Source organism: Solanum pennellii, chromosome 8, assembly GCF_001406875.1.
Source record: "Solanum pennellii chromosome 8, SPENNV200".
NCBI lineage: Eukaryota > Viridiplantae > Streptophyta > Magnoliopsida > Solanales > Solanaceae > Solanum > Solanum pennellii.
Genome location: NC_028644.1, coordinates 2,237,955 through 2,260,038, shown reverse-complemented (window position 1 = coordinate 2,260,038; position 22,084 = coordinate 2,237,955). Strand labels below are relative to the sequence as shown.

At 29.3% G+C, this 22,084-nt stretch overlaps 3 protein-coding genes across 8 annotated transcripts; all 3 read right to left on the bottom strand.

Annotated features, from left to right (window-relative positions):
• Positions 1 to 312: 312 nt before the first annotated feature.
• On the bottom strand, positions 313 to 2,629 carry LOC107029096. Its single transcript, XM_015230412.2, has 2 exons — positions 2,035 to 2,629; positions 313 to 1,214 (listed from the first exon to the last, which is right to left on the bottom strand). Exons 1-2 carry the CDS (start codon positions 2,092 to 2,094, stop codon positions 618 to 620), a joined length of 657 nt encoding a protein of 218 aa, XP_015085898.1. The 5' UTR covers positions 2,095 to 2,629; the 3' UTR covers positions 313 to 617.
• A 1,943-nt stretch (positions 2,630 to 4,572) lies between these two features.
• Positions 4,573 to 11,188, bottom strand: LOC107026859. Of its 6 annotated transcripts, none has more exons than XM_027919370.1 (7): positions 10,998 to 11,188; positions 7,626 to 9,339; positions 6,975 to 7,116; positions 6,762 to 6,883; positions 5,349 to 5,415; positions 5,047 to 5,252; positions 4,573 to 4,966 (listed from the first exon to the last, which is right to left on the bottom strand). In XM_027919370.1, exons 2-4 carry the CDS (start codon positions 9,304 to 9,306, stop codon positions 6,862 to 6,864), a joined length of 1,845 nt encoding a protein of 614 aa, XP_027775171.1. In that variant the 5' UTR covers positions 9,307 to 9,339; positions 10,998 to 11,188; the 3' UTR covers positions 4,573 to 4,966; positions 5,047 to 5,252; positions 5,349 to 5,415; positions 6,762 to 6,861. The 6 variants fall into 6 exon arrangements, with proteins under 6 accessions (XP_027775171.1, XP_027775170.1, XP_015083446.1 ...); XM_027919369.1 differs by having other exon boundaries at positions 6,768 to 6,883; XM_015227960.2 differs by adding an exon at positions 9,922 to 9,960 and having other exon boundaries at positions 6,768 to 7,116; positions 10,998 to 11,187.
• A 3,042-nt stretch (positions 11,189 to 14,230) lies between these two features.
• On the bottom strand, positions 14,231 to 16,695 carry LOC107027269 (protein YLS3-like). Its single transcript, XM_015228448.2, has 3 exons — positions 16,329 to 16,695; positions 15,363 to 15,404; positions 14,231 to 14,479 (listed from the first exon to the last, which is right to left on the bottom strand). Exons 1-3 carry the CDS (start codon positions 16,639 to 16,641, stop codon positions 14,379 to 14,381), a joined length of 456 nt encoding a protein of 151 aa, XP_015083934.1. The 5' UTR covers positions 16,642 to 16,695; the 3' UTR covers positions 14,231 to 14,378.
• Between the last annotated feature and the right edge of the window lie 5,389 nt (positions 16,696 to 22,084).

Below are 22,084 nucleotides of genomic sequence, written 5' to 3'. Positions count from 1 at the left end.
TCAACCATATCATGAACACTGCCTATAGATGTCTCTGTGACTTTCATCTAAAAACTTAAGTTGTTAGATGAAATGGTCGCATAGTTTAACGTGACACCAGAATAGGCAGATGTATTGAGAGAAAATTTGTATCTACATTCTCTGTTTTGCTGACTTCTAGAAACCTATTCGCTTTTCCTTGTCCTGCATAGTATTTTTACCTATTTTCAACCCGCCTCACTCTTTATTCGTGCAACTCTCACCTTAGACCTGTTCCGCCCTGCTTAAGTTTTTCTTTTTTTCCCTATCCTCTAAGAAACAAAAAATGCAATCTTTCATGGCACATCAATTCAATCTTCTACTTTTCTTTTTGTTTCAAATGCTATCAAACAATATACAACAAAATCACACCAGCATAAACCCAACTGGCAAACCAAATATTCAACTTTGTGATGATCTAATGTACATAACCCAAAAATGCCCCAAAAAAGAGAAGAAATCTAACAAACAAATACCAAAGAATTTCACTATGTTGTTTTTTTCTCAAATCTGACCATGTCTTGGTGATAGAGTTAGTCGATATCTGTACATAACAGGTACCTGAAGAATTAGTCGAGGTTTAGACAGCTCACCTAAATTCACTTCCGAATCACAAACTCTTCACCAGATTCTCTATCAAACCTTCTAATCCATTTCTTTTCCATCTTCCCACCAGAGACACTCTTTCCGGTGGAGACAGCCCCTACGTGAGCAATATCTAATCCTTTTCCGACGGGTAAAAAAACTGACCGAACGATTCTTGATTTTTCGTCAAGTACACTCCTCCATCTGAAATCTGTAACAGCTCTTGAACTCACATTTTTACATACCAAAACCGCTCCCCTGTTTCCTAATGCAACCACCTTCAAAATCGTCGAAAAATCATTTCTTTCACAATCCACAACCAGAAAATCGATCCCTGTTAACGTCTCCAATGTTTCCTCCGCCTCACCAATAACAATTTCCGGTGACATTCCGGTGATTTTCTCTATAGTTGATTTATACTCTGTTTTTGTATCTTCATTTGGGACTATGCAAATATGCCTACCACCTGTTTGTTGAATTGCATTAGAAAGACCAATGCTGGTTGATGTAGCCCCGCCTCGAGACCATGTCTCTACGATCATTTGTGCGTTCCATCCTGCAGCCATGGCTGATATTAGCTCTGCTTCGGTGGATTCTTGCAATAACCCACACTGCAAAATGATAAAAAATGGTAGTAAATGAGTGATATGCAGATTCATAATAGACATATAAAGAAATTATTGTACGTCGAAAAACATCACAAGTGTTCTGGGAGAAGGAATTTGTTACCAAGTTGTCTTATTGTGAATAGAAAGAGCATTTCTCGATGCTCAAAGTTTCATAGCTAAAACGAGTTTTCAAGAAACTAGTTCAATTGAGAAAAAGAAACTAGTTTAATTGAGAAATGGGAGGAAATGTATTATCTCTCATTGGAAATATATGAAGATTTTATGTATCGAGAAAAAGACCTGAATAAAAAGGAAAAAACAAGTCGATGAAAAAACATGAAACTATCATGTTTCAATAGAGGTAAAACCGATAACTAAGGGGCAATAGAGTGGGTTAAGTGCTTGGAAAAGAAAAAAGATGATGAACAAAGAGGAATAACTAATCGATGAAAGAACACAAAACCATTTAGTTTCAATAGAGGTACGAGAACTAAATGAGGGAAATAAAACATGTGCATTTTCGCGATTTGTTCCAACAACTACTAGATGTAATTTCTAAGAGTTGAACGAGAATGAAAACCACATAGAGGAGTCAAAACCAAGCATCCTAGTGTAATGTCTAATAGATTGGTACATTTAGTTGTAACATAAGAAAACCATCTTAATTGAAATACAAACTTGTCCTTTGTTGAGTTATATGAAATGATGACTCCTGAATGAAATTTCAATAAAAATGGAAATAATACATATATAACATCTGTTTAGAATTCATCGACTCTAAATTCTGAATTCAACAGAACAAAATCGGAAATGATAGACTTACAGATTTAACAGTATCAAGGTAAGCTTTAGATGCTTTCTCAGGAGACCAAACCAACTTCATTTGTTGAGATATTGTTTGCACTAAAGTTTCGAATTATATGTTAGAACAACAAGTCTAGAAGTTTTATAGGAGAGCAAAAAAAGAAATTAAATTAATGAATTTCTAAAACAAGTATGAAATGAAAAGGTCAGTTTTTAGAGAGTTGACATTAAATCCAGGCAAATCCAACGTGGGGGGATTAGGATTAAGATTTGTGGATTTAATTGGAATTTTTCCTTCTTTTAATAATTACCTTTAATTTTTCTCACTCTAAAAAAAATTAAAGTTTTTATCCTAACTAAGATAAGATAAGAAGCAACTCTACGTATCAAGTTTTTCGTAATTCAAATATTAGAGGGATACTTTGTTATAATAGGTTAAATTGTATTGAGATAAAAAGTAACTCTATGTATCAAATTTTTCGTAAGCGGTAAATTGAATTTTGATATTATAACCACAAGGGATTCCTACTAGTATGGTAAGTTATTGATGTTATTAAGAGATCGTTTGATTCAGGTACTAGTTATGCAAAAATTGTTATTCGAGAATTATTTATAAATTGAATATTTTTTTTTTAATATTCTATTAATCTATTTTATATAAAATAATGTATAGATATTCGATAACTCAGTGTAAACATTACTTAATAATTATGTAATATACCTTTATATTAATATATTTTTATTTTATATTCTATTCCGCATAAAATAATATAAAATTGCTAGTCCTTTGTAATTCAAATCTTCCTCAACGAATCTTTGGCCGCCAATGGCATATATTTATTTATACTTTGTTCTCATTGGCCGGTTGTGTCTATGTCTACTTTCCATGACCATATCTTTTTATTCGATATTTAATATTTATTTTGAAGTCTTGATTAATTTAAATTTATTTTATATAAAGATAATTTTAAAGAATAATGTGCTTTATTATGTTGTATTTTATTTTTGAGGCTTGAATTTGAAATTTCTTATTAAAAGCGAAAGAACTAATCTTATTTGAGTTACTTCATTACCGTTGATAGTTGAAGTACTTGGATGACAAATGGAGTCATAATTTTAATTTTGCGGATTTGAGTTTTAAAAAATAGCACTTTTAATTATTAATAGCGACTTAATATATAAAAATACACAATTCAAACAAAAATTACTATGTAACTAAATTTCTACCTTTCTCTAACTTTGATATTTCACTTTCTAATGCTACGAAGTCAATATCGACTTAGTGATATCGTAATTTGAATGTTTAATTTGAAATAAATAACATCAAACAAAAAAAACTAGTTGGAAAAGTATTTACATGAAATAATGACTTTTACTCATAAAACTTCATTTTACTAAAATTCATATCCTAAAACAATGTCAACTATTTTTATTATAATTTTTTTTTAACTACACCCTAAAAAATTATCCAAATAAATATTAATATTCCTATTGACTTTGATACATTATCTATATATCACTCAGTATTAGTCGGTGAGTTTAGCCAATGTTAATTTTACTTTTCCATATGACTTATTCTCCTTTTATGTTGTATACTGTCAAAGGTCAACTAGGATCTCGTAATAATATTGTTTGTCTGAATATTTTTTTATTAATAAAATATTATTAAAAAATTATACAATATAACATTGTATTTATGTATATACATAATATAGAGTTATATACATAATTAGAGCTTTCATTTTTTAAAATTATGTGTATCTATTAAAGAACTTTATTTTTATAATCTTATTAAAGACGACTTTATTTTTATAACATTTCATACGATTATAATGATATCGATCGTCTATTTTTTATTTTTTATTTTGTTGTAAGATTTGGTGAAGCTCGATAGCTCAACAAGTACCACCTCCATACTATACTATATTTATGTATTCTTACTGCCTATTTTTGTTGTTTGAAAAGAGAATTTTTTATTCACATTTCTTTAATTAAAATAATTAGTTTAGTATAAGTGTTTTCAATAATTTCACTTAATTTATTATCCAGCGTGCATTAACTTATAAATTTTCATAAAGTCGGTGTTAGTGAAAGCCAGAGAGTTTAAATATATAAAACAATATAGCTTTATATATAAGGTAAGACTAAGATTTAAAAACTACTATTCATTTTTATACTATATAGTTTTATAGTGGTCAATAGTTTAATCCTAACCATTTTGACATTTTTAATGTATAGTCACAACATAAATGAGTTTTAATTTTGCATACACGTTTACGTAACATTCAAGTATAAGATATATTTATGTATTATATTTCAATCGGTTAGTTGTGATATGCTAGTTTTGATATCCTTCGATTCTTAATCTAATGTTTCATGTTCGAAATTTAAAAACAAAATCATCTCTCATCGGAGCGCTTCACCCCAGCACCAAAGTCAGACATTCTAGCATGAATCCAAATCAGTCAGGCCAAAAATTAGGTACTGGACACCGAACAAAAAACCCAAAAAAAAAAAGAAAAAAACTTAATAATAGTATCCAATACAAATTCAAGTATTCAATTTTGCAATTATGTCTTTACATCCTTTTAACTTTTTCTTGAAAATGAATTAAAAAAAATATGACAATTCAGCATTACATTATATTATATATATAATAACTCTAGATAAATGTCTACTTTGCTGCAATATGTTGTTTTAATAGGAAAAACTGATATAAAGAAGTTTAAAAAGCTATAGACCCAGAGGACAAGCAAATAACTATAACCACCAAGACTTGGATAAACGAGAAGAAACCGTATACTTTTCACCCACTTTATTTACCATTAGGCCATACCTTTGGATCCGACTTTTGTATCCCTTTTATACTTTTCTCTGATGGCTCATTAGATTCTTTTCGTCTCTGCTTTGGCACGCTGAAGCTCTCACCATTTTACACCCATTAAAGAACTCTGAATCAAAACATAACAAAACAAATGCTGATAAAGACATGAGTTAGAAATAATAAGAGAAGCAATGACAAGAATCTTACAATTGATGATGGCGATTCGAGTGGTTGAGGTGTTGCACAACACTCATGATTTGTCTTTGTTCATTCATCAGGTAAGGGATTGCAATACCTTGTATGCTAACGTCACACAACGAGGAAGAAACAACAAAGAGGTTGGTGTACTACTACGATCTATAGCTTTTCCATCTATATTCAACCCCAACAAGTTGAGCAACGTGATCAGTTCCCTACGTGCCAAAAAAAGAACAGAGTTTCGCTCGGTTAGCCTTTCTGCACTGACATTAGTAGAACAGATTTACAGTCTTCCACTTTTGATCACTCACCACTTTCCCCTTCCCGAGCCGACCTCCCCTCAATGAGTTCTAATTCCTCAGAAAATGTCTAACCAACCTTCAAAACAAAAGGTTGAAATTATCAAGATGATACAGATACTGGTCGCCTATGTTGCTCAGACTTTTCAAAAATATTGATAGGTGTGTGTTGCATAATTTGAAAAGTTCAACACAAGTAGGGCAATATTTTGAGAGTCCGAGCAACATAGTTGGTTGCTATGAATGAGAATTCAACTGAAAATCATATTCAATTGGTCAAAAACTGCCAAGAACAGAGAAAACAGAAAAGAGACGGAAGAATGAGCATCTTAAGTCATTAATCAAAATACAAAAACATCGGTATTTATACAAGAAAGGAATAATAAGAGATCAAAAGAAGCAAAACCATTCTACATTTGAAATAAATCCTACAAAATATTATACAAGATACAACTACTACTACTAATTATTCTACGATAAATGTAGAATCTCTCTATTTAAATTTTACCATTATTTAGGACATCTCTTACATATTTACCATATCGAAAATATCTTGTAGTTCCTATAAAATATGCGAAGTAAATTACATCATGCTAACACAAACTACATATCTCCCATTTATGAATAGTGAATACTCTTTAAATACAATAGCAGCATAACAATAACTAGGGGTCGCAAAATGGTTAAAACAAAAAAATATAACCATCTGATCCGACTCTTTGGACATGGGTTTAATAACTGACTTTTTAAAAATCAAATATGGTTATTATCAATATTCTCCTCTATATCAATACTATTTGTCTGCTTGTTATTTTTCATGAGTTCTTGGATTTGGGAGTCTAAGCTTGTGTTCTTAGTCCATATTAAATATGGCCGGGTCATATATTGTATCCATTTTAACCCGCCTATATCCGATCCTACCTGCCTGTTTGTCACTCCTACCAACAATTAAGATCATGACATATGCAAGAACGATCCATCTGAAATCTCACTAGTCAACATTCAAGTCATTGCAATTCATAATCCATAAGTATTTCACATTATAGATGAGCATCTATGATATAACAGTGAATTTCGCAACCATTTAAAGATATCTAGAAGTATTTACTATTTAGATAAGCCAATAAAAAAAAATAGAAAAATAAAAGTTGGCAAGCGTTTGGACATAAAAAATGTGTTACTTGAAAGATAAAAAATAGTATTGGCAAAAGGGTATTTGGACATGCATCTAAGTTCTAACTTGAAAAAAATACTGAATGTTTGTGAGTGGTAAAAAAAAATACACTCGAATAAGTTCATCTTCACATATTTTCCAATTAATAATTCCAATATATAACAAATGCTGTTTTGATGTGAATATTTTGTATTGACAAAATGGAGCTTAGTATTTCCATTAATAGATAAATTCACTAAACGAAGGAATACCTCTACCTTCAAGGGGTGAAGTGTGCAAGTTGCAACCATGAATCATCCAAGTAAGTGCATGGCGCAACTTCAGCTTCAGTAGGCCATTCAGCACCAACATCTATTTCGTCGAAGTTGATTGGCTTCCATTTGCCATATTTATTTCTTATAAGTGCCCGTAACCAGAGATTGCAGTGCACATAAACAAGATCATTGAATCTATCAAGCTCTAACCTTTCCCGTCTTTTTTCATGAACACCATCAAAAGTGCTCCAGTCCCATCTACACCAGTGAAGACTACAAGGTTGACTCAAAATCCGTATAGCAGCTCTCTGTAAAGTTGGAATTTCGTAGCCATAACCCGTCCACCAATCAGCTGAGGACACATAGGGCAGACTTGTAAATGTTAAAGACGATTACAACAACAACATACCCAAGCTTAAACTAAGCTTTCTTGCATAGTAGCCTACCTTTGGTCTCGGTTTCGCTACTTGCTAGCCTTGTAGTACTACAAAGTAGGGTCAAGGGAGGGTAGAGTAACCTTAGCCCTACCTCTGAGGTAGAGAGCTTACTTCTGATAGACCCTCGGCTCATGTAAAAAAGACCAAAGTAGTCCCAAAAAAGAATTAACGGAAGTACAAGAAACAACAAATAATAACAAAAATAACAGATGGTAATAGAATGGAAACTATAAAAAATGGTACAACTCAAAGGAGAAAATAAGGAATCAGCTAGAAATCTTCTTTCTTGTTCAACCTATCGACTTCTCCTTAGGCACTATGCCGGAGTTTATAGAATGATGTAGCTATGAATTAAACCTGAGAACTACCTTATAACATGCTAAAATATGCAAGTGCACTTCTGGCATTGAAGAATTAATCGTACCTGGGGCATTCAGTGTCCTTCCCTTTATTGCAAATTCAGTCCCTAAAGCACCTTGCGCATTTATGTACATTGGATGCTCTTTAGTAATTTCTACTTTATCTTTATCCTCAGAAGCCATTTTCGTCATGGCTTCTTGAAAGCCATTCCTGATCCTTGCATCAATCTTAAAGCTCGAGTTGTAGAAAATGGAGGGATTAAGGAATGCTGCTGCTGCATGTAATGGGGATTGAAGAAGCATGCTCCATCTCCTGTCAATTATATCCCAAATCGGCACAAACTTTTCATCTACGTCCTTATAAAATGCTTTAATGGAGAGCTTTGCTCTTTCCACTCCATCGTACATATAGGCCATAGCAGGCATGTCTCCATCGACAATCCTCAACAGTTTAAGTAGAGGTTCAGAAACCGTAACAGCTTCACGTGCGGATCTCCAAAATCTTTCAAGGCACAACAATGACTTTATGGCTTGGACTTCAGGGTGCCTACTATATATGGATGACAACCACTCAGCATGAGAGAACATGTGTTTCAAATTATCCTCTTGAATTACAAGGGCCCGTAAAGAGAGAAAAATTGCTACGAAGTTTGTAAATCTTGGTCGAACGAGGACAAACTCCCCTTCACCTGAAAATTTTCTCATCATATCTAGCATCCAGTCATTACTGTATATGTATTTTGTGATCATATTTGCCTCTTTAAGGACAACGTTCACCCAGTCATGCTCGCTGAAATCCTCTAACATTTTATTGATACAATGTGAAGCACACGGAGACCAGAAAACCGAAGGGTACTTCTTCATGACAAGCCTTCCAGCATATATGTAACTAGCAGAACTATCTGTCATTACTTGGACAACATTTTCAACACCAATTTCCAGAACAACTGATTCAAGCAACCCGAATAGATAATGAGGATCATCTGCGTGATCAGATACATCTACAGACCTAAGGAACATTGTCCCTTTAGAACATGTTACAGAAAATACCACTAGGCATTTGGCCCTTCCATCAGACCAACAATCACATAAGATTGTGCAGCCTGTTTCCTTCCATTCATCCCTTAATCTCTTGTAACCATCGTCAATATCGACTTTGACTTTCTCCAAAAGTTTAGTGCCCAATTCTTCAGTACATGGAGCTTTATACCCCGCTTTACACTCGAGAATAGCATCTACCATTTCTTGATAGTAAAAGGACTTCGTGACTGAAAAAGGAATTGCATTGTGGTAGAAAAACTCAGCAATTTTCTTATCAGCATTGTCCTGTTTCTGCTTTTGAACATCGTCAACTGCTGGCTGTGAACTAGAAGAACGGCGTGCTAACATAATGGACGGAGGACACGGACTACCATTCTGTCCACTAAATCCATCATGAGGAGGATGGATTCCACCGCTAGCTGAAGAGCTACTACTTTCCTGACCATTGGCAGCCTGATCCAGTTTTGCTTTCTTAGGATTTTTTTGTTTCTTTGGATTGTTCAAAATATTTTTTATGTGGTCCCTTACCTCGTTCGGGACGTGACCACATGGTACTATGTCTTTGTTTTTTATTTGAGCCAAATGGAACTTCATTCGGTAAACCCCTCCGCTGAACTCCCGCCGACAGTAATTACATCTTACCTTCTGTTTAGTAGCATCAACAAGGACACAATGTTCCCAACAGGCATCTCTTCCTCTAACCATAGCTATAGACTAACCAAGAAAGAGTTGTTTCCCCTGTACAAGTAATAATATTATAAATGAGTTGTGAACTAAAGCTCTCTACTTCATATCAAACGAAGAAAATATTGTCCCTTATGAAAGAATGATTCCACATCATTTAAATAAATGCTTGAAGTATGGGATTGACAAGAATTTCTGACGTTACAATTACCAAGCAAAAAAACAACTTTTCCCCCTTTTTTTTGTTTTTTGATAACTATGATGTTTATATCAGCTTGTGCGCACCTCGACTAATTTCACGGGCTACCTACTACTCTCCAACAACACACGTACCAGTAGCTTTGTCTACCAAATCTTGGATAAATGGGAAAATCTCCTAGTATTTTTGCCTCTGCTAGCACACATACCGATAACTCTGTCTAACAAGGTCTGGATAGATATTCTAGTGTTTTTGCCTACACTGAGATTTGAACCAAAGACCTCATGTTTTCCCTTTCTATTATGGAACGTTCAAGAATATTTGACACCATTCCACATTATTAATGTTGTTTTGTATAGCTTTCAACAACAACAATAACAAGTCCATTGAAATCCCATAAGTGAAGTTTGGAGAGGGTAGTGAGTATCCAGACTTACCCCTACCTTGTAGAGATAGAGATATTGTTTCCGATAGACCTTCAACTCAAGTAAAGAACAACAGAAACTAGTAAGAAAAGGAAATATAATAGTGAAGAAGCAATGTAGAAATAGTAGAGAAAAGACCAGGAGCAACAACAAATAAAAATGATAATCAAAACATACGAAACATTAAGTTATAACTGTTAGGACCGAAAATAAGCAGGTGTAACGCGGAAGCTAGCAATGCAAACCTCGAAAGACTACGAGTAAGAAGACAACGAGAAATATACCAAAAGACATAAAGATTTAACGTGGTTCGGTCAATCGACCTACGTCCACAAAGGAGATGAGCAATCCACTATAAATATGAGAGTACACAATACAGAGGGAAACAACCTCAATCAATTCACTCGGAATGCATGGGAGGTTCACACAAGTGGTAACGTATCAAGCTTGTGACCCATAAATTCTCCCCCTAACCAAAACTCTCAAAGCCCTTAAGACTACATCGTGAATGCTAATTAAGTTAGAAGGAACATGTCTCTATTTATAGAGCCCTAAACCTTTTCCTACCAGAAAAAGAATTAGTCAATCCAAAACCTTTTCCTAAAAGTAAAACCTATTTATGGTAAGAAATCAGGGCAAATAAAACTCAACAATAACAAAATCCAAGAATAAGATAGGAGAGTGATAATAATAATAATACTAACGAGGGAAATTAGACAACGTACAACTACCTACTACTCTAATACTCAAATCTCCATATTCTGCTATCTAGAGTCATGTCCTCGATAAGATTCACATATGACTTCTCTTGTTTTTAAATAGCTTTCACGACTTCAAAATTCATTTGAGTACTCAAATTTAACTAACTTCTCAACTACTATCTACTCTTCAACTTCTACATAAAATGCAACCCAAAAGAAAAACAACAATCACAACTACAAAAATTCAAGGTATTTAGCTCATAAATTATCAGTTTAACAAAGCTTTGTGGATTAATTAATGCTTTAACAAAAAATTCACTACTTTTTAAAATATCATAGCTTCTAGTTATAGAAGGAAAAAAAATATCTAACGGAGGAGAACTTTACCTGGTGGTTATTGCGGTTGTTGACGGTGGTCGGAGGAAAACCGGCGAGAGCAATCCGAGGAAATTAAACAACACGGCGATGAATTTGCGTTTACTCGCCTGGCCGATTTTTAGGGCGAGTTAGCGAGCCTTCTCACGTGATCTCACGTGCTTCAGCTATTTGGGCTCTTCTACTTCTTTACTTTTTCGCATAGGTGCTCCGGCCCATATTTTGTTGGAGAACTTACATAAATCTCACGAGTTTAGAAGTTAATCCTTTATTTTAAGGAAAAATTACATAAATTAATAGATTTTAAAAAATAATTACAGATTTTAGCGATACTTTTTGTTTATTACCATTTATAGTAATACTGTGATAAATCTGTAATATGTATTAAAAGTGAATTATTTATGCAATACATTTGAATTATAATTGTTTTTGAAATATATTGTGTTTGTTTGGTAAAAAATGGTCACATTGTATTATAAGTGTATTAAAATGTGTGATAAATGTATTATCCATCATTAAAACTTGTATTAAATGTGAATAATAAATTGTTCTTTGTAATATGTATTAAAATTGTATTATAAATGAATTAAAAGCGATCAAGTGAAAAAAAAATATTGTTGCTATAAATGGTAAATATTTTATTATTATAGCACATTTATGTAAGTTTCCCTTATTTTAATAATTGTAATATAACGTGTCTTATCAGATTTTGGTGTATTCAGATATATGTATCTCGAATACATGGATTCAATTTGTCTTGTACATTGTCCAAATGGATTCGCATGTATCTGATATACATAGCAAACCTCACTCAACCCCCTTGCCTCTCTGACATCTCGCCAAGTACGAACAACATAACACTATATATATATGTGTGTATAGATATGTATATTTGATTCGTTTTTAAAATTTTATATGTATATATTAAATTTTGACCCCATTAACAAAAGTTTGACCCTTGGCCTAGTGGTTAAGAGGGCTTAATTTTCCTAGCTTGTCCAAGTTCAAATCTTTATTTCTTCATTTTAGTTTTATTTTTTATATCTTGAACCCACTCCGTGAAAATCTTGGATCCGCCACTGCATCTCGCTAGCTACTTTCATGTGTATGATTTCTTAAAAACATGTAAATCACTTTATACACATAAATACATGTATCTAATGTGTATCTTCTTTGCCGCCCTCCCCAATCTTATTCGCATCTAATCATATTTTCGTGTATCTGTTAACAAAAATGCATATATCGAAATATAAGATATGTAATATTTTGAAAATATATGTAATAATAGAATATATGGCTGCGACTTATGTCTAATTATGTATAGTCATTTATAATTCTTTTTACCTTATTTATAGTTATCTTTATACGAATAGTTTATCAAATTTATTGATTAATCTTTCTAATCAGTATATATAGATTATATGTTCATTATACATATATATAATATATATCTTCCAATTATGTAAATTTAATCAACTAAATGAGCAACTATTTTAGATTAATTCATAAAAATAAGTATCTAAATAATTATCTTTAAAACTGGCTATTTAAAAAATAGTTGGTGTTTCAAGGAGAATAATGAGCAAGAGATGAAAATGAATAGAGAAAGAATTCAGAATTTTTATTTCAAAAAGCATATTTCGAGAATTAGAAAAGATATTAGAATCGACTAATTTATCGAATGATTTTAATTTATAAGGAACTATTCTACGAACATATTGAGTATTTATCAAATACACGAAAAAGTCAAAAAAAAAAAAGAGAGGTCCATAAAATAGTTTAATGGAATAATTGTATAAAATGACAAATTAATAATATATAACAAAAATAGTGGCTATCGTTTGATTTATTTGTGTTTCATAGCAAACTGTTTGTCAGTCCATCTCTCTCTCATATTTTTCGCTCGCCACTCTCCTCTCTTGCTCGCTTCCTTCACTTGTCTCTCTCGCTTTATACAATATAAATGTATAAATTGTGTTTCTAATTGTACAAAGTGAGAAAAAATTATATATACACATGCAAATACATATATAACTGTCTTATACACTTATAATTATACAATAAAAGAACTTCCATGCTCCAGTCTCTTTTGTCTTTCTCTCTTTCTCGTTTTATACAAATTCAAATTGACATTTGATCCTATTCTAATTTGACATTTTTTGGAGCGCAAATATTATGAGCAACTTTCACATATCACAGACACAAAAAGCATATTTATATGTTATAATTATAGTTTGTATAATTGTGCTTCATAACAAATATAAATATATATATTTTGTCATACATATACAAAAGAAAGCAGTTGTATATAAAATATTTCTCTTTCGGTATACATATACAAAAGATCAATTGTATAATCCGTGTTTGTATAAAACGAGAAAGAGAAAAAGAAAACTGGGCAGGGGAATATTTATATTGTACAATTATAAGTGTATAGGACGAAGATATATGTATTTACATGTGTATATATAATTTTCTCTCGTTTTATACAATAGAAATGCAATTATGCATTTCTTTTCTGTTTGTATAAGCGAGAGAGGCGAGGGTGGCGAGCGAGATTTGAAAGAGTAGCGAGTGAAATCTGGGAGAGGGAGAGAGGAGAACGAAAATATATGTATATATACAATTTTCTCTCGTTTGATACAAATACAAATACATTTTTATACATTTGCCTTTATATAAAAGCGAGAGAGGTGAGGTAGAAAGCAAGAGTGACGAGCGAGATTTACCAGGAGAGAAGCGAAATAGTAACAGTTTGCTATCAGATACTATTAAATCGAACTATGATTATAACATTTACTTTGAATTAATAATTTGTTATTATATACATTTTTTTCAATAATTAATCTCTCTTTGTAAGTGCTTTTTTTTTTCTTAAAAAAAAAAGTTGCTAAGATTAGATAATTATAGACAAGTAGCTATGAAATACAAATAGGAAAAAATTTGAGGCAAATGCAAATTCAAAATTTGAGACTTGTAAAATTCTCAATAAATTCACTCCACTTGCATAATTATGGATTCATATTCATTATATGTTGAGTTTTTAACAGATTTTTCACATATAAATTTAGTTTCTAATTGAAAAGGGAAAATGCACAAGTACTCCTCAATTTATGTCCGAAGTACATCTTTCTTAGTTAAGCATTTCACTTAATTGAAGCAGTAATAAATAATAAATTGCTTCTTATTTTTAAAAATGTCAAACATTTTGAAATAAGTTTAATTTGTCAAAAAGACTAGCAATATGTAGAACATAAATAATAATTACGTATATTAAATGGTCTAAACAAAAACCCATACACCAAGAATGTAACACTAGACAAAAATTATAAAATAAAGTGAAACAAATAACAATACATGTAAACTCCAACACATGAACACAAATAAGTGTTTTTAAGCAATCATCAAAGAAGCACAAAGTACTAGTAAAATTGACATTCCACTCCATGTAAATTTGTTTACTCCATTGTTGCCATTGTTTCCTCCGGGTGTGACTGTAAATTATTTCATTAAAAAAAAAATTATTAGAAAAATTTTCCAACAAACACTTAAATATTGTTATCCAGTGTTTATACAAAACTAAAGAATATAGGATGTTTATCTTTCATACATATATTTACCTATTCTAACTGTAACTATTAACTACTATGGTTAAAAAAATCATTATTGATTTGATATAAAATATTGAATATCACTATAAAACACTGTGAATTACATGAGGATTTTTCTGTGGATTAGTATGAAAATTCGCATGAAACTTATTTTCGTGTAAATTTTGATACTAATTCCCAGGAAAATCTCCATATAATTCACAGTTTTTTTATAGCGTATGGACAAGTGATTATCTAAACACGCGTTACATGTCATGGCATTTTCATAAATACACGTTAAAAGTTATTATTTTTTTTGATTTATTTAAATAAAACTACGTTATATAAACTAAAATGAGAAAGAGAATATTTAATTGCATATAATATATTTCTTTGGTCAACCAAATGAAAAAAGAACTTCTTTTCTTATTTTCTTGTCCAAACATTTGATATGACTATTGACTATTATTAAATCATTCGTAGAACATTATTGAAAAGTTGAACAAGTAATTGAATACAGCTATTCTATCATTTTCAATATTGGTGTCCCAAAATTATATTAATTGAAACAAAGACCAAATCAATAGTCCAATTTTGAAGCATTTTATTTAAACACAAGTACTAAATATCTCATTGACTATGAAAAGGAACAATGTTCCATCATCAATCAATAAATAAGAAATAAATTTTCATATATATAGGCCTTATTTTGGGATAATTAATTAATGAAATATTTATTATTCATTAGAAATAGAAAATAAAAAAATAATAATTTATTTTTAGTTACCTGGGGGTGGCAAGCCTTCAGAACTTGGACCTGGAGCACCACCTATATATAAAAACAAAAACAACTAATCAAAACACTAATAAAGCATTATATCTGAATATATGCGATAAGATAAATATAAATATGTTTCCTTCATTTTTTATGAGTCTTATACGATACAGATTTAAATTAATCAAACTTTCATATAAATAATAAAATTCAGATTATTCTTTATATGAATAATAAAGCGCAATTAGTTTTGCCAAATATAATGCATTCTATTCGAACTCGCTATGTGGAATGACTAGATTATGTTGAATTTAAAATTTTGATGACCAACAAATATGACATATACTTATTCCGTTTATTATTAATTGTCATATTTTTTATTTTTAAAGTCAAATTATAAAAATTTTGACTTACATTTTACATATATTTTTTTATCATATATGCAAAAAATTGCAATGTATAGTATTTTTTGTATAGTTTTTGAATATCTAAATTTTTTTTATTTAAAATATCGAATTAATGCAATCTAATTTAACTTTGAAAATTAATCAAATTAACTTTCGAAAAATGCAACATGATAAATAAAAATGGATGGAGGGAGTATTATATAAAAATCTAACAAGATTCAAATAAAAAACTAATAGTCTTTATGTTTGACAACAACTAATTACGAAAAAAATAGATCTTTATCATGTTTATCAAAAAATGGAGTTACAATTCTATACATGAAGTAAGTAAAAACACCTAATTCAAGATGAAGATTTAATTATATTCACACAAAATAAAAGGATTTTAAAATTGAAAAACGTAAGTAAATCAAATTTTACGCTAGGTCAGACTCAACTAAAAATGAGAAGTGCTTTCTTATGCTCTTAAAACTCAAACTCAAAACTTGTACAGAATAACAAAATCTCATACATCTTATCACGCTCCGAGTCAAAATAAAAGTTAATTAAAATAAATAAAAAAAAGAAATACCTGAAGTACAAGCACTGAGATCACCAGGAATATTACAAGCCCTAGGAAGTGCAAGTGCTTGAGTAATATTAATACCAAGTGAAGGCAATAAAGTTGGATTTTCATATAATTTACACAAACAATCTAAGTCATTTGTTATTGCTTCTCTCAATGGATCACAACACTCCGCTGGGGGACTCGATGAGTTAAGGTAAGGTGCACATGGCACTAATTTCGAGGCGCACGACGGCGGCGTTGTTTGCGCATCTGACGCAATTATCATCGCCGCCGTCAATGCCATCGAAATTAAAACAAACATTTTTGAAGAAAACATCCTTGTTTTTTTTTTCACTAGTAACTTGATTTGGTTGTTTTCTTATTGTTGTTGTGTTGGAAAAATGTTTATTGGTATACTTATAGGAGTGGTTGGTTTGGGTTTCTTTTACTAGTCAAAATATTTGTCTAAGTTTTCATATGTATGTTCTTTAAAAAAAATTAAAAAATTCTTCCTCTTTTAAAGTGGGAAAAAAAAGTAATTTTAGGAATTTAAAATGAAAAATTGTATATTATCTTCGTCTATTTGTAATTGTCATAATTTTCTTTTTTAGAGTTAAATGCTAATAATTTTGATTAATATTTTACGGTATATTTTTTTTATCATATTGATATGTAAAAGATTAGAATTTATAGTACTTTTTCGTATAATTTTTTATTTTCTATTTAAAATATTAAATTTATGTAATTAAACTTAACTTTAAAATTAATCAAACTAATTTTCAAAAAATGCAACAGGATAAGTAAAAATGGACTGCAGAAGTATGATTTTCCAGCTACAACATTATATTTTATCTTTTAATAATGTTCGATTTTTTAGAGACATTTATTAAATAAGGGTAATTTAGTAAACTATATTCATTGATTTCTTAATCAATATGATTTCGTCTATGGTAACACTTATTTTAGGACAGAGGGGCACTTGTCTATTTTGTCCATATTTGTTCTGTCCAGTAATAGTTGTTAATTTTTGACTTAGACAAAAGAATTAAGAAACAATCAATAATAAGATAATTTTACTAAATCATTCTTATTAAATAAGTAATCTAAATATTGAAAAATAAATAGTATTTAACAGTAAAAATACATCTTAATAAAATAGCTTAATATCTTTTCATTTAACAAGTTTTAGCACCACATAAATAATAATTAATCGAGTTTCAAAGTGAGTGTCGTATGAAATACCAATTCAACTTTAGTGCAAAGTCTTGAGTCTTCTACATGCATTTGGTCGATATATAGCACATGGTGGGATCAAGTTTATTTATTGGAAAAACCTCAAAATAGACTTTTCGTAAGAAAAAAGATAAAATAATCATTTTGTTGGTTTGTTATAAATTATATATATATTATCACCACATTTCTGCGTACTTTTACTATAGAAGAAAAAAGAAATTATTTTATTTAGTGATTAAACAAAACCTTAAAATAGAAAAAGAAACAAGAAAAAATGGTTTTGATATGGACACATATTTGACCCCCAAAGGCACGTTGGCCAAGTCATCGGATGGAAGAGTCACCATGATTTAACTATAAGCAAGGACGGAGTCAGCTTTCTATCAGAATTTACTAAAAAAAATTATAAAAATTATTACTATTTATATATAATTAAAATTATTTTTTATATATACTGAATAAATATCAAAATCTCATCAATTAATTTGTATATTTAATTCTTTAGATTTTAAATTTTTTATTAAAAATTTTAATTATGTGAAATGGTGAAATAGTGTAGCTAAGTGATGATACTATAAATAACATATTTTAGTGAGGCCAAATACATAAGCAGATTTCTAAATTTGTTGGGTTTTTTTTTCTCAGGTACCTCAACTACGTCATTTTCCTATGGAATCATTGAACCCTCATAATTTGTTCCGTTTAAACAAGCACTGTTGTCTGATGTGAAATCATATTTGTGAAAACAAATGAGACTAACACGGTTTGTCTTCATTCATTTAATCAAAATTATTATAATTCGGACACAATTGAAGGCATTTACAATAGAAAAGCCGATCAAAATCAATCAACAATGTTTTAAAGGAACAAATTATGTGTGATTCAATGATTAATAGAAAAATAACGTAATTGAAATACATGAGAGAAAAACGTAATAAATTTAAAAATCTATTTATATATTTAACCTTTAGTGATAAACATCGTGAAAAGTCATGGCCAAATGAAATTACCTACATAAAAAATTATATTATATAATTACCATGATCGTCATAATTTTTGTAGAATATTTTTTTTCTCTCTTTTTTCCTTGTGTTTTTTTAGGAAGAATAATCTAGAATAAGAGAATTTTCCTGCATTTATTTTTTATATAATCACTTAGTATTTATTTATTTATTTATTTAATCTAAATTTATATTCAATATGCAATGATAGTTTGAAATGTAGGTGTGAAGAGTACTTAAAAGAAGGACTCAATTAGGTACTTGACTTGGTCAACTACATCATATGATATTCTTTCTGATTTTTTATTTGACGTTTAATATTATTTTAGGGTCTAATTAATTCAGATTTATATTAAAATTTTAAAGTTATAAATAATATATTTAATCACTCTTTATTAAAAATAATTTTATATTAAAAAAATTTTCAATTAATAATAAAAAGAATAATTATCATTTCGCCGTCCACGATTTTCAACGGTGTGAATGGTATGATATGTTTTCTTCGAAGACTTTGCAATCCAGCCTTCACACCTTCAACTTATTGCTTTTACTTTTATTTTACTAAATTAATTATAAACCAGAAGGCTTTGCAAATTACATACAATAAGAAAGGAGAAATTAATTTAACCAGCCATTTAAAAAAAAAAGAAGGATATATATATATATATATATATAAGTTTAGTCATGTAAAATATGTAATAACTCAAACACCAATTAAGAGTTGTTATAGTCAAGCAACTAAGAGTAAATAATGTTCTAATTAGTTTATACGTACCTTTATTTATAGTTTAATTATGGATTATTTATATTTATGTACGATCAATATGTATATATAGAGGACAATATTATCTATTAAAACTTAAACATATATATAAATTAAAATACTTAATAAAGTAAAATCATTTGAATTGATATTCATTTGTTTGACCAAGTTAATTGATACTTTAAAACTTTTCGAAGCTTCTCATAATTGACTAGTTGGACCGGCCAAGAAACATGTATTAATTATATATAGACCATGGTACTATTTTATTATTATTATTTTAAATTATTGATAGAAAACAAAATTATTATTAATGTGATCATAGAGGTCTGAATTTAAATATACAAGTACTTTTTTGTCATATTTATTAATTCTTATCTTATAATTTTGAAATAATTATATATTATCTCATTTATTAGTAATTTTATACGAGATTCAAATTAGATAAACCTAGGTACATGTCTTTTACTATTAAATTCTTTTAAATAAGAAGAGAGGTGAGGGAGAACGGGATGGAGGCCAGCGAAATTTGTCAATATATCTCAAATACATGCAAATCAAATTAAATACATACAAGATACGTGAGTGAAATGTGAGAGAAGTTTGATATAATTTTCATTATTATGTAATTTAAAAAAATAACATAAACTATAAATTTCAAATGACATGCATGTATTGACTTGACGTAAACACGCAATGTGATTATGTGAATAAGTATCGCCCCTTTGTGAATATTCACTTTCTTCGTCTTTCTTTTGTTTGTAGCTCATTTTAAATCTACAAAGTCTAACAATTCTTTTTAAGTATAATTCTTTCATTTGTTTTTTAAATATTTTAAGTTATTAATTATTACAATTAAAATATTTTTACATAAATTTCGAAAGTTATATATATATATATATTCTCCGTCCGTCCGTTCACTCACTTGTCACTTATTTTTAAAATAGATTTTTATTTTTAGTGTCATATTTGACGTACCAAGAGATAATATTTTTTTCCATGTTTTATTCTAAATATTAGATATTTATTTTTCAAGATATCATCTAATAAGGGATAATTTGATAAAACATCTATATGATTAATTATTTTTTTAATAAAATTAAGTTAAATTATAACAAATAAAAGCGAACAAATAAAATATTTTCTAACAAAAAATTTATTCATGACAATATAGTTTATAAGAATTGAAATGATTATTAATAATTAGTTGTTTCTTAAGATTAGTGTTACAGTTGTATTTCAAATAACGAGGCACAGACCTTAATTTAATATAGGGACACTAACAATTTTCGTCCATTATTTATTGGTAGATTTTAATTTTAATTTCGAACTCGTAATATATAATTAAAATTATTTAATTTGTTAGAATTTTTTTGTTCCTCTTATATAGAAATATACATTAGATTTAGACTATTTTTAGAATTATTTTATCTTTATATATAGTGTAAAATCAACTTAATACATGTTTAATTAAAAAGGCGTTGAAATGAAAGTGCACATTGCATATGAAATTTTTGTCGATATTTAAGGGAGTAAACTTTAATTATGAATATTTTAAATATATTTCATTTAAACACAGTGATTTCAATTTATGAGATTGGTCAAAGTTTTCCTTCAAGATTTTGACAATCTTAGTGTTTAATTTTATTTTTTTTTGCAAGTGTAATATTTTATGAGATTAGTTTAATTATTTAATTAATTTGCATACTTCAGAGAGTTGACTGGCATTTCACTAGCTGGTAACACTTGTTGCTTTATTATTTGTTTAATAAGTGAATATTCGATTTGTTAGTTTGATTAATATGAGTCTAGTTTTAATTATTTTTTTTTTCAAAGTGAGAAAGGAAAAAAATTCAATAGAAACTTAACTTTTATATCTTTTTTTTGAATTTCATTTGAAGGATTCAAGCTTGTGAAAATAAATTCACATAATTACAACTCTTACTATAGTGAGTTAGTGTTAGTGAATAATAAAAATGAGGTTTATTTTCTTTCGAGAAAAGTTAAAAGATAAAAGAAATAAACTAAAAAAAAAACACAAGCTAAGAAAATTTAGCATATAGCATAAAAACAAGAGAACAAATACGAATTGTCAATTTATACAATGTGATTTTCGATAAATGCTTATATTGCTTTATAATATTATTGTTATGTTGATGTTATATTAAAGAATGAAATCTAAAAAAAGTTACTTAGTCTCATTCTTTAGAATTGTCTTTCTCATACTGTATAAACGAATGTTGGTAAATACCGATTGGACAAGAGTTGTGCCACTAGGTTAGTGCTTCTTAAAAGGGACTATATTTTCGAGGTTCGATCTTGAAATTTTCTCTCATGATACGTAAAAAGATCCTTGTTATTTTACATAAAATCTTCAATAGATCAAGTGAAGGTTAAAAAGAAAATCCAAACTTTTTTTCTTTAAAAAAAGATCTATTGAAAAAAAAGATTTCTTATAAAAGTCACCACTTTACAAGAATAAATACAATAATAGGTCAATAATTCAACCTCATGTCAACTTCTACGTTATAAGCTTTAAATTTATCAATAAATAATTTTTTATTTCAATTATAGAAAAAATGTAGGTTAAATTTTTTACGATCATTTCAATTTTTTGCTTTTCTCAAAATTCAATTGAATCTAATAGCATTGCTTAAATGATATATTAATAGGGTCGGTTCTCATGTCTCTTAAAGTAGACAAAGATATTTATTACGTTACATTAAATTTTGTTAAATGTCTATCTAAATCTTAGTTGTTGATAAGTTTAAGCCAAAAAAGAT